At 41.4% G+C, this 12,457-nt stretch overlaps 1 protein-coding gene across 1 annotated transcript in view; it reads left to right on the plus strand.

Annotated features, from left to right (window-relative positions):
- The window catches only part of LOC126088202 (mitoguardin), a 119,216-nt gene that overhangs the window by 20,104 nt on the left and 86,655 nt on the right, over positions 1-12,457 (plus strand). Inside the window, exon 2 of the mRNA XM_049906327.1 lies at positions 10,837-10,938. Coding sequence (XP_049762284.1) covers positions 10,837-10,938 — 102 coding nt within the window. The remainder of the gene's footprint in view (positions 1-10,836; positions 10,939-12,457) is intronic.

The following is a 12,457-nucleotide window of genomic DNA, read 5'->3' on the forward strand; positions in this document are numbered from 1 at the left end:
GGTGACAAACAGACCCGAACTATTTGAAAAAGTTTAGAAAAAGTGACAAAAAGCAGATTTCAGAGTACCTGTTGGCTCAACACAAAAGTTTTGTCTCAAGTACAGATAATGTTGAGGATCAGTGGACAAAGTTCAAAACCGTCGTACATAATGCGTTAGATGAGTGTGTGCCAAGCAAGATCGTAAGAGATGGAAAAGAGCCACCGTGGTACAACAACCGAGTTAGAAAACTGCTGCGGAAGCAAAGGGAACTTCACAGCAAACATAAACATAGCCAAAGCCTTGCAGACAAACAAAAATTACGCGAAGCGAAATGTAGTGTGAGGAGGGCTATGCGAGAGGCGTTCAATGAATTCGAAAGTAAAGTTCTATGTACTGACTTGGCAGAAAATCCTAAGAAATTTTGGTCTTATGTCAAAGCGGTAGGTGGATCAAAACAAAATGTTCAGACACTCTGTGACCAAAATGGTACTGAAACAGAGGATGACAGACTAAAGGCCGAAATACTAAATGTCTTTTTCCAAAGTTGTTTCACAGACGAAGATTGCACTGTAGTTCCTTCTCTAGATTGTCGCACAGATGACAAAATGGTAGATATCGAAATAGACGACAGAGGGATAGAGAATCAATTAAAATCGCTCAAAAGAGGAAAGGCCTCTGGACCTGATGGGATACCAGTTCAGTTTTACACAGAGTACGCGAAGGAACTTGACCCCCCTTCTTGTAACGGCGTACTGTAGGTCTCTAGAAGAGCGTAGCGTTCCAAAGGATTGGAAAAGGGCACAGGTCATCCCCGTTTTCAACAAGGGACGTCGAACAGATGTGCAGAACTATAGACCTATATCTCTAACGTCGATAAGTTGTAGAATTTTGGAACACGTATTGTGTTCGAGTATAATGACTTTTCTGGAGACTAGAAATCTACTCTGTAGGAATCAGCATGGGTTTAGAAAAAGACGGTCATGTGAAACCCGGCTCGCGCTATTCGTCCACGAGACTCAGAGGGCCACAGACACGGGTTCACAGGTAGATGCCGTGTTTCTTGACTTCCGCAAAGCGTTCGATACAGTTCCCCATAGTCGTTTAATGAACAAAGTAAGAGCATATGATCAGACCAATTGTGTGATAGGATTGAGGAGTTCTTAGATAACAGGACGCAGCATGTAATTCTCAATGGAGAGAAGTCCTCCGAAGTAAGAGTGATTTCAGGTGTGCCGCAGGGGAGTGTCATAGGACCGTTGCTATTCACAATATACATAAATGACCTTGTGGATGACATCGGAAGTTCACTGAGGCTTTTTGCAGATGATGCTGTGGTGTATCGAGAGGTTGTAACAATGGAAAATTGTACGGAAATGCAGGAGGATCTGCAGCGAATTGACGCATGGTGCAGGGAATGGCAATTGAATCTCAATGTAGACAAGTGTAATGTGCTGCGAATACACAGAAAGATAGATCCTTTATCATTTAGCTACAAAATAGCAGTTCAGCAACTGGAAGCAGTTAATAACATAAATTATCTGGGAGAACGCATTAGGAGTGATTTAAAATGGAATGATCATATAATGTTGATCGTCGGTAAAGCAGATGCCAGACTGAAATTCATTGGAAGAATGCAAAGAAAATGCAACCCGAAAACAAAGGAAGTAGGTTACAGTACGCTTGTTCGCTCACTGCTTGAATACTGCTCAGCAGTGTGGGATCCGTACCAGATAGGGTTGATAGAAGATATAGAGAAGATCCAACGGAGAGCAGCGCGCTTCGTTACTGGATCATTTAGTAATCGCGAAAGCGTTACGGAGATGATAGATAAACTCCAGTGGAAGACTCTGCAGGAGAGACGCTCAGTAGCTCGGTACGGGCTTTTGTCAAAGTTTCGAGAACGTACCTTCACCGAATAGTCAATCAGTATATTGCTCCCTCCTACGTATATCTCGCGAAGAGACCATGAGGAAAAAATCAGAGAGATTAGAACCCACACAGAGGCATACCGACAATCCTTCTTTCCACGAGCAATACGAGACTGGAATAGAAGGGAGAACCGATAGAGGTACTCAAGGTACCCTCCGCCACACACCGTCAGGTGGCTTGCGGAGTATGGATGTAGATGTAGATGTAGATATTGAGCATTTCCTGTAAAGAACATCATCCCTGCTTTGTCTTACTTTGTTATGCTAAGTCGGCGGAAGTGGCCGTGCGGTTCTAGGCGCTGCAGTCTGGAACCGCGAGACCGCTACGGTCGCAGCTTCGAATCCTGCCTCGGGCATGGATATGTCTGATGTCCTTAGGTTAGTTAGGTTTAACTAGTTCTAAGTTCTAGGGGACTAATGACCTCAGAAGTTGAGTCCCATAGTGCTCAGAGCCATTTGAACCATTTGTTATGCTAATTATTGCTTTTCTGATCAGATGAAGCGCCATCTGTCGGACATTTTTTGAAATTTTGTTTTTCTTTTGGTTCTAATAAAACCCTATGTCATTCCAAGCATGTGTGTCAATTTGTACCTCTCTATCTACATTATTCCGTGGTTTATTCAGTTTTCAAATTTATACTGACTTTTTGATCACCCGGTATTTCTCGTCTCAATAAATTTTTCAGCCCGCTGCTTTAGTGGCTACCAAGACGAGTTGGAAGTTCTGAAAAGATTCAAGGAGAACGTATCAAGTGTCTACGGACAGTTAAGAAGGTCAACATTTCTACTGATACGCCGACTTGGAAGGTATCCAGATGATAGGGATCGTTGTAAGCACCTAGTGGCCTTACTAGGTAGGAGATAACGCCACAAGGAAGCGAACAGTTCTCAATGAACATCCACACACTAATTGACGCTCATTTAAACCAGAAGGAAAAAACAAAATTAATAAATAAATTAATGAATGTCGATATGCTCTTTAGTCCGAAGACTGGTCTGATGCAGCCTTTACGGTATTCCATCCTGTGCAGGCCTCTTCATCTCTGCATAACTACTGCAACCTACATCCCTTTGAACCTGCTTGCTGTGTTCAAGCTTTTGCCTCCCTCTACAATTTTTAATACCGACGCTTCCCCCATTTCTAAATTAATAGTCAAATGCCGGGATGGTTCCTTTGAAAGGGCAAGGCCGACTTCCTTGCCCATCCTTCCCTAATCCTGTGGGACCGATGACCTCGCTGTTTGGTCCCCTCCCCCAAACCAACCAACCAACCAACTGAGTTAACAGTCCCTTGATGCCTCAGGATGTGTCCTATCAACCGCTCCCTTTTTTTGTCAAGTTGTAACATAAGTTTTTACTTCCCCCCATTCGCTGCCGTACCTCCTCATCAATTACTCGATCTGCCCATTTAATCTTCAGCCTTCTTCTGTAGCATCACATTTCAGAACCTTCCTTTTTCCTCCTTGTCTGAACTACTGATCGTCCACGTTTCACTTACGTGCAAGGCTACACTCCATACAAAAGCCTTGAAAGAAGATTTCCTGACATTTAAATTTATTAAAAATTTCCGTTTTTTCCAGAAATGCTACTCTTGGTAATGCCAGTCTGTAGTTCCTCCGTACTTCTGTCATCATCAGTTATTTTGCTGTCCATATAGCAAACTCCATCTACTTCTGCCAAGCGAGGTGGCGCAGTGGTTAGCACACTGTTCTCTCGTTCTGGAGAACGAAGGCTGAAACCCTCGTCCGGAAATCCATATTCAGGTTTTGTGTGTTTTCCTTAAATCGCCTAAAGCAACCAGCGGGACCGTTCCTTTGAAAGGGCACGGTCTGTTTTCCGTCTCTACCCCTAAATTTTCAGCCCTTCGTTACTTCTTTAAGTCTCTCATTTCCTAACTGAATTTCCTCAGCATCGCCTAATTTATTTCGGGTAAGATCCATTTTACTTTTGTTGATGTTCGTCTTATAATCTCCTTAAAAGTCACTATCCATTTCGTTACAACTGCTCTTCTACGTCCTTTGCCGTCTCTTGCAGACGTACACTGTCATCAGCAAATCTCGAAGTTTTCGTTTCTTTTCATTGAACTTTAATTCCCATTTACAAATTTCTGCTTGATTCCCTTTACTGCTTGCTCCCTGTGCAGATTAAATAAAGTGGGTCACAGGCTACAACGCTGTCTCGCTGCCTTTCCAACTACTGCTTCCCTTTCATGTCCTTCGACTCTCACAAGTTTTTTTTATCAATTTATGTTTTAAGATAAGTCGTACGGTTAGCATTGCCTCGCGTCTTTCTACATGTATGCGGAACCCAAATTGATCTTCCCCGAGACTGTCTTCTATCAGATTTCCCATTCTTCTGTAAATAATTCGTGTCAATATCTTGCAACTATGACTTATTAACTGATAATTGCGTAATACACCTGCCATTACCTGCCTTCTTTGGAATCATAGCATTCTTCTTGAAGCCTGTGGGTTTTCGCCTACCTCACAAATCTTTCACACCAGGTGGAATAGTTTCCTCGTGCCAAATTCATTTCGCAGTATCATATCCTACCTCCATTTCTTCCTCTTCTGTTTCTATAATACTGTCTTGGAGTTCATTTCCCTAGTATAACCCTTCTAAATGGTTCAAATGGCTCTGAGCACTATGGGACTCAACATCTTAAGTCATCAGTCCCCTAGAGCTTAGAACTACTTAAACCTAACTAACCTAAGGACATCACACACATCCATGCCCGAGGCAGGATTCGAACCTGCGACCGTAGCGGCCGCGCGGTTCCAGACTGTAGCGCGTAGAACCGCATGGCCACACCGGCCGGCTATAACCCTTCTATATGAGATTCCTTACACCTTTTGGTTTTCCCTTCTTTGCTTATTACTGGCGTGCCATTCGAGCTTTCATTATTCGTACAACTCTTTTCTCCAGAGGTCTCCTTAATTTTCCTATATGCAGCATCTATCTGTCTTGCCTCTAGTCTACATACTTCTTCAGTTTTTGGAAATGTTGACGTAAAGTATTGGATCAGATGCTCAGGAATGACTATAGTAGAAAAGACATAATTATTGTTATCCATTATACAGAAGAAGCATTGACCTGCGTACTGGTACATAGATAAGAAGCTGAACTTGCATTCTTCTTCAGCGCACAGAGATTCATTTTTCGTACTACTCTTCAGCGTATGCAAAAATCTATAACGATATTGAGCTTCTTATTTACGAGTATATGTTCCGATCCGTTGCCCAGTGATTTCCGTACGCGGTGAATGGTTCTCCTTGATCGTAAGTTTGTTTATATAAGATGTTTGACTGATATAGCTAGATAATCCTAATAAACGTAGATTCGGTAACCAGTGATTTCACCGATATCACGTGTTATTAGTGAGCACATGAACATCTTAAAACAGAGTCCCCAATGTTGATAAAATCAAACGAGGACAGTTTATCCCTGTGTAATTTATGCTTCACTGACGGTGCTTCGAAATAAACGTAGCCGTTTAGACATGAACAGTGTGTAACATTGGTATGACTGCACTTGTGCAAACCGTGAGGGAAACCATTTGTTTCCAGATTTATGTTTATTAGGATTATTTGATCATTTCATTGTCCTCTGCCCTCCATTTTCGTTTGTACCTACAGTAGTAAAAACACCCCGTATTCAGCCCAGGATTTGCACTAACGCATCTATTACGGAAGTAATACGTATGAGGCACTGAGAACAATAAAGGTCCAAAGCATAGACACGAAGTTTTGAGAAAAATACACGTCTGTGAAAATCAAATTTATAGACGTATCACCAGTTTCGTAGTACTGACTTGGTTTTTACCCACGTGCCACAATCGTATGTTTCCTATCGAAAACAATGTGTTCACTTTATGTTATTAAATTTTAATTCTTATTATTATAATTATTATTATTAATGTTAACCCACAAAATTTTAATATATAGACTAGTGGAAATAGTGTCTTTTTCACTATTGTGTAGTTTGTAATTAATGTGAAACTAGAATCAGAACATAAAGCTCAGATACTAAATGTACCACACACCAATTTATGACCTGTTCAAACACTTCATGGAACCTCGTTAACATCTTTTCATTAAGCACGTTCTCTGTCTTGAGGTTCTCCTCAGGCACGATACATAGTAGTTTTATTAAAAATTCTATGTGTTTCAAGTGTGATTTAGTAATTTTGGTTAAGTCCTTGGTTTCCAAGGTTGATATTTTCCTATCACCCTCATAATTGGGCACTAGATTTTGCAAGGCATCTACAAACTGTAGTGAAATAACAAATTGTGGTCTGCCTGCATGCGATTTGAAGGAAATGGTGGGGTCCCACGACTTCAGTGAAGACTGTGTTATTTTAAACAACAGATCATAGCAACCTGTTGAAAACTGTATCGGTGTAAAATTTCTGGAATGTGCACTGTTACCGCAAATATAAATTTTTAGTTTGATAGCGAGGTCGCTGACACTCTTGAACGGTTCTGAAATCCTCAGCGTCCATTCTGCAGACTGGAATGCTGATGTCACGAAATGTGAGGTTACTGTGGGGCGTTCCTTCAAGAATTTCCAGTTTTTACGAAGAAATGGGAGCCCTTGTAGTCAATGAGCGTTCCTATAGCTATGAAGATGTGTGTGTTGGATCCATATGAAAATGAATATCAGAGAAATGGTAAAGACAGCTTATCGCAAATGTTCATATACACAGTGTAGGGTTAGGGCATTGATAAAGCTGGTTCACCGTGAGATTAGGTTGGATTGGATTAGATTAGTACCTGTTCCATAGATCATGAATACGACACTTCGTAATGATGTGGAACGTGTCAGGTTAATAAAATGTGTTTATACAAGATATTACATTACACAAAATATTACATGACACTTAATATTTTTAATTTTTTTGTGGGGGTGGGGAAATTACCCAATTACTATATCCTAAAATTCATCTAATGAGTAGAAGGAGTTGCCATTCAGAAATTCTTTTAATTTCCTTTTAAATGCTATATGGCTAGATGTCTGACTTTTGATGCTGTTAGGTGAGTGAGCAAAGACTTTTGTGGCACATAATTTACCCCCTTCTGAGCCAAAGTTAGGTTTAACCTTGAGTAGTGAAGATCATCCTTTCTCCTAGTGCTGTAGCCATGTACACTGCTATTACTTTTGAATTCGTTCGGATTGTTAATAACAAATTTCATAAGTGAATATATATATTGTGAGGCTACAGTGAAGATTTCTAGATCTTTTAATAAGTGTCTGGAGGATGATCTTGGATGAGCTCCAGCAATTATTCTGATTACACGCTTTTGTGCAATGAACACTCTTTTACTCAATGATGAGTTACCCCAGAATATGATGTAATACGAAAGCAGAGAATGAAAATAGGCCTGGTTAGCTAATTTCCTGGGATGTATATCGCCAAAATTTGCAATGACCCTAATAGCATAAGTAGCTGAACTCAAACGTTTCAGCAGATCCTCAGTGTGTTTTTTCCAGTTCAATCCCTCACCAATGCATACACCTAGAAATTTTGAATATTCTACCTTAGTTACCGATTTCTGATTGAAGACTGTATTTATTAATGGTGTCATTCCATTTACAGTGTGGAACTGTATATACCGTGTTTTGTCTAAGTTTAATGAGAGCCCATTTGCAGAGAACCACTTAATGATTTTCTGAAAAACATCGTTTACAATTTCATCTGTTAATTCTTGTCTGTTGGATGTGATAGCTATACTTGTATCATCGGCAAAAAGTACCAGCTTTGCATCTACGTGAATATAGAATGGCAAGTCATTAATATATATTAAGAACAGCAGAGGACCCAAGACCGAACCTTGCGGCACCCCCTTCTTGATTGTTCCCCAGTTTGAGAAATCACCAGTTTTTTGCATATTATGTGAACTGCTTATTTCAAGTTTCTGCACTCTTCCAGTTAGGTATGATTTAAACCATTTGAGCACTGTCCCATTCATACCACAGTAGTTGAGCTTATCTAGAAGTATTCCACGATTTACACAATCAAAGGCCTTTGAGAGATCACAAAAAATCCCTGACTTCCAGTTACTCAGAGCATTTAATATTTCATTAGTGAAACTATACATAGCATTTTCCGTTGAAAAACATTTCTGGAAACCAAACTGACATTTTGTTAAAACTTTATTTTTACAAAGGTGTGAAGCTACTGTAAATTACATTACTTTTTCAAGAATTGTGGATAAGGCAGTCAGAAAAGAGATTGGGCGGTAGTTGTTGACATCAGACGTATCCCCTTTTTTATGCAGTGGTTTAGCAATGGCATACTTCAGTCTATGTGGGAAAATACCCTGCTTCAGAGAGCTATTACATATGTGGCTAAGGATCCCACTTATCTCTTGGGAACAAGCTTTTATTATCCTGCTGGAAATGCCATCAATTCCATGTGAGATTTTATTCTTGAGAGAGTTTATTATCTTCCTAACGGATGTCAGGAGCATGCATACATGCTACAATCTGAAAATCGACGACCGTGTGCCTTAGGACCTTGTGTTTCTCAGCGCCTCATGTGTATTACCAGGTGTACCGGTATGAAATGAGCGTTTTTTTTTTGTGAAAATGAAACACTAATTTTGAACTGAAAAGTAAAAACCTTTTATTCAAAGTACTGACCATTTCTTTCTGTACATTTTGACCACCTTTCTGGCAATTTGTGGACACCACGCCAATAGAAATGTTCGTCTTTTGAAGCAGACCAATCAGACACCCAATTTTCGACTTCTTCGTAGGAATCGAAGTGTTCCTCAGCCATTGCGTGTCCCATTGATGAAAAAAAATGGCAGTCGGAAGGGCCCAGTCTGGTGAATACGCCGGGTGGGGTAGCAGCTTCCAGCCAAGTGTTTTGATTGTATCCTGAACCAGTTTTGCTTTGTGTGCAGTTGCATTGTCGTGTAAAAAAACTGCTTTGCCATGTCTTCTGGCCCATTCTGGTCTTTTTTTGATCAATGCATTGTTCAAATTGATCATTTGTTGTCTTTAGCGATTAGTATTCACAGTTTCACCGGGTTTTAGAAGCTCATGATACACGACACCTTTCTGATCCCACCAAACACAGAGCATTGCCTTCTTGCCGAATCGATCTGGTTTTGCAGTCGATGTTGATGGTTGTCCCGGATTAACCCATGATTTTTCCCGTGTAGGATTCTTAAAATAAATCCATTTTACATCACCAGTAACAATTCGATGTAAAAGTGATTTTCTTTCATGTCTTTCATGCAAAATTTGACAAATGGTTTTCCGGTTTTCCATCTGTCTTTCATTCAGTTCATGTGGCACCCATTTTCCACACTTTTGGATCTTTCCCATAGCTTTCAAGCGGTCAAAAATTGTTTGTTGTGCAACATTTAGCATTGCTGCCATTTGCTTCTGACTCAAAGTATCATCTTCATCCAATATTGCTTGCAATTCGTCGTCTTCGAACTTTTTTGGTGGTCTTCCACGTTTTTATTTTTTACATCAAAATCATTATTTCTGAACCGTTGAAACCATCTTTTGCATGTTGCTTCTGATAGAGCATGATCACCATATGCCAAGATAAGCATTCGATGCGACTCTGCAGCACTTTTTTTCGAATGAAAACAAAAAATTAATGCTTTCCGCAAATCATCACTTTCTGGCAACACTTTTTTTCAAATGAAAACAAAAAATTAATGCTTTCCGCAAATCATCACTTTCTGGTACAAAATTCGACATTGTTAACACGATGAAAAAAACGTATGATGTTGTTTGTTCCATGACTTGATGTATACTAAATATCTTTGACAGATGTCATACCAACCAAAGAAAAAAATTAAGGCTCGTTCACAACAAATGTTCCCTATCGACACATTCGTGTCTTGACGCTCATTTCATACCGGTACACCTGGTATAACAGTTGTAATACCCGATACCGGAGAGAGACTGAAAGCAGCGTTTCGCAAGGATGACTGGAAAGAGGCCTTCCTTTGAGATACTATAAAGCTGTGTATATGTAAGAGATGGAGGAGTTTGTGAGAATTCTTTTCTTCCAGAATGAGATTTTCACTCTGCAGCGGAGTGTGCGCTGATATGAAACTTCCTGGCAGATTAAAACTGTGTGCCCGACCGAGACTCGAACTCGGGACCTTTGCCTTTCGCGGGCAAGTGCTGTACCATCTGAGCCACCGAAGCACGACTCACGCCCGGTACTCACAGCTCTACTTCTGCCAGTATCTCGTCTCCTACCTTCCAAACTTTACAGAAGCTCTCCTGCGAACCTTGCAGAACTAGCACTCCTGAAAGAAAGGATATAGCGGAGACATGGCTTAGCCACAGCCTGGGGGATGTTTCCAGAATGAGATTTTCACTCTGCAGCGGAGTGTGCGCTGATATGAAACTTCCTGGCAGATTAAAACTGTGTGCCCGACCGAGACTCGAACTCGGGACCTTTGCCTTTCGCGGGCAAGTGCTGTACCATCTGAGCTACCGAAGCACGACTCACGCCCGGTACTCACAGCTCTACTTCTGCCAGTATCTCGTCTCCTACCTTCCAAACTTTACAGAAGCTCTCCTGCGAACCTTGCAGATCTAGCACTCCTGAAAGAAAGAGCACTTGCCCGCGAAAGGCAAAGGTCCCGAGTTCGAGTCTCGGTCGGGCACACAGTTTTAATCTGCCAGGAAGTTTCAATTCTTTTCTTGTTTGTTTTATTCTCTGACCACGTCCCGATACAAGTTCCACGAAAGGAGTTGCTAACATATCTGTTTAAGTGGTATCGGAGGCTGCAGAGAGCAGCCGGCGCCTGTGCACGAGCTCCGAGGCGTCCTTGGCGGCGGGACGCGCGTACCAGTCGTACTCGTTAGACGAGACGGCTGCGTTAGTAAACAATCCGCGCCACGTCCACTCTGACACTGACCGCCCCGCCTTCCTGTGCTGTTGCAGCGGTCCGTGCTGTTCCGGACGGACAGCTCGGCGCGGCTGTACGGGGAGTCCATGACGACGTACACCTCCAACCCGGAATCCTTCGTCTCCGCCCAAGATGAGGTACGTACCGCCATGTTCCCACATCGCAGCGCTGCCAGCCGCCTCGCCAACTTGCCGGACCTACTACAGTGGAGTCTCATAAAACTTTGAACATAGCTGCTAAGGTTTAGTGACCGTGTCAGAATTATGTTAGAACAAATAAGCCCTCGGTCACAAATAATAAGTCAAAATTGACCAGGTTTCGACGCTACTATGGGAGCGAAAGGCTATTTACAATTTGTACAGAAACCAGATGGCAGTTATAAGAGTCGAGGGGCATGAAAGGGAAGCAGTGGTTGGGAAAGGAGTGAGACAGGGTTGTAGCCTATCCCCGATGTTATTCAATCTGTATATTGAGCAAGCAGTAAAGGAAACAAAAGAAAAATTCGGAGTAGGTATTAAAATTCATGGAGAAGAAGTAAAAACTTTGAGGTTCGCCGATGACATTGTAATTCTGTCAGAGACAGCAAAGGACTTGGAAGAACAGTTGAATGGAACGGACAGTGTCTTGAAAGTAGGATATAAGATGAACATCAACAAAAGCAAAACGAGGATAATGGAATGTAGTTGAATTAAATCGGGTGATGCTGCCAGAATTAAATTAGGAAATGAGACACTTAACGTAGTAAAGGAGTTTTGCTATTTGGGGAGCAAAATAACTGATGATGGTCGAAGTAGAGAGGATATAAAATGTAGACTGGCAATGGCAAGGAAATCGTTTCTGAAGAAGAGAAATTTGTTAACATCGAGTATAGATTTAAGTGTCAGGAAGTCGTTTCTGAAAGTATTTGTATGGAGTGTAGCCATGTATGGAAGTGAAACATGGACGATAACTAGTATGGACAAGAAGAGAATAGAAGCTTTCGAAATGTGGTGCTACAGAAGAATGCTGAAGATAAGGTGGGTAGATCACGTAACTAATGAGGAGGTATTGAATAGGATTGGGGAGAAGAGAAGTTTGTGGCACAACTTGACTAGAAGAAGGGATCGGTTGGTAGGACATGTTTTGAGGCATCAAGGGATCACAAATTTAGCATTGGAGGGCAGCGTGGAGGGTAAAAATCGTAGTGGGAGACCAAGAGATGAATACGCTAAGCAGATTCAGAAGGATGTAGGTTGCAGTAGGTACTGGGAGATGAAGAAGCTTGCACAGGATAGAGTAGCATGTAGAGCTGCATCAAACCAGTCTCAGGACTGAAGACCACAACAACAACAACACGAGCGTCATTTTCAGAATTAGACTAACTGCTCTAAAACATATTATGTATACAATACATTAGTAAAATTAAAGTTTGTACTGATTGGAAAAAGATGCAGTACTTACAAGTCACTCACTAAAAAAAAATCTAAGCCGGAAAGGCGACGTCATGAATAGTTGTAAGTAAGATGGCGAGCCGCTAAGGGCTGCTCGTACTTTAGTGAACAAGGGTTGCAACAAGACTGAGGTGTCCACGTTAGAAAGTGTGGGCAAGTAAACATGGTGTTGCTAGGAGCAACATCTAGTAGCCGCAGAAACAACTAGGCTACTGTACATTCAAAA

This window comes from Schistocerca cancellata, chromosome 6 (assembly GCF_023864275.1).
Source record: "Schistocerca cancellata isolate TAMUIC-IGC-003103 chromosome 6, iqSchCanc2.1, whole genome shotgun sequence".
Classification (NCBI taxonomy): domain Eukaryota; kingdom Metazoa; phylum Arthropoda; class Insecta; order Orthoptera; family Acrididae; genus Schistocerca; species Schistocerca cancellata.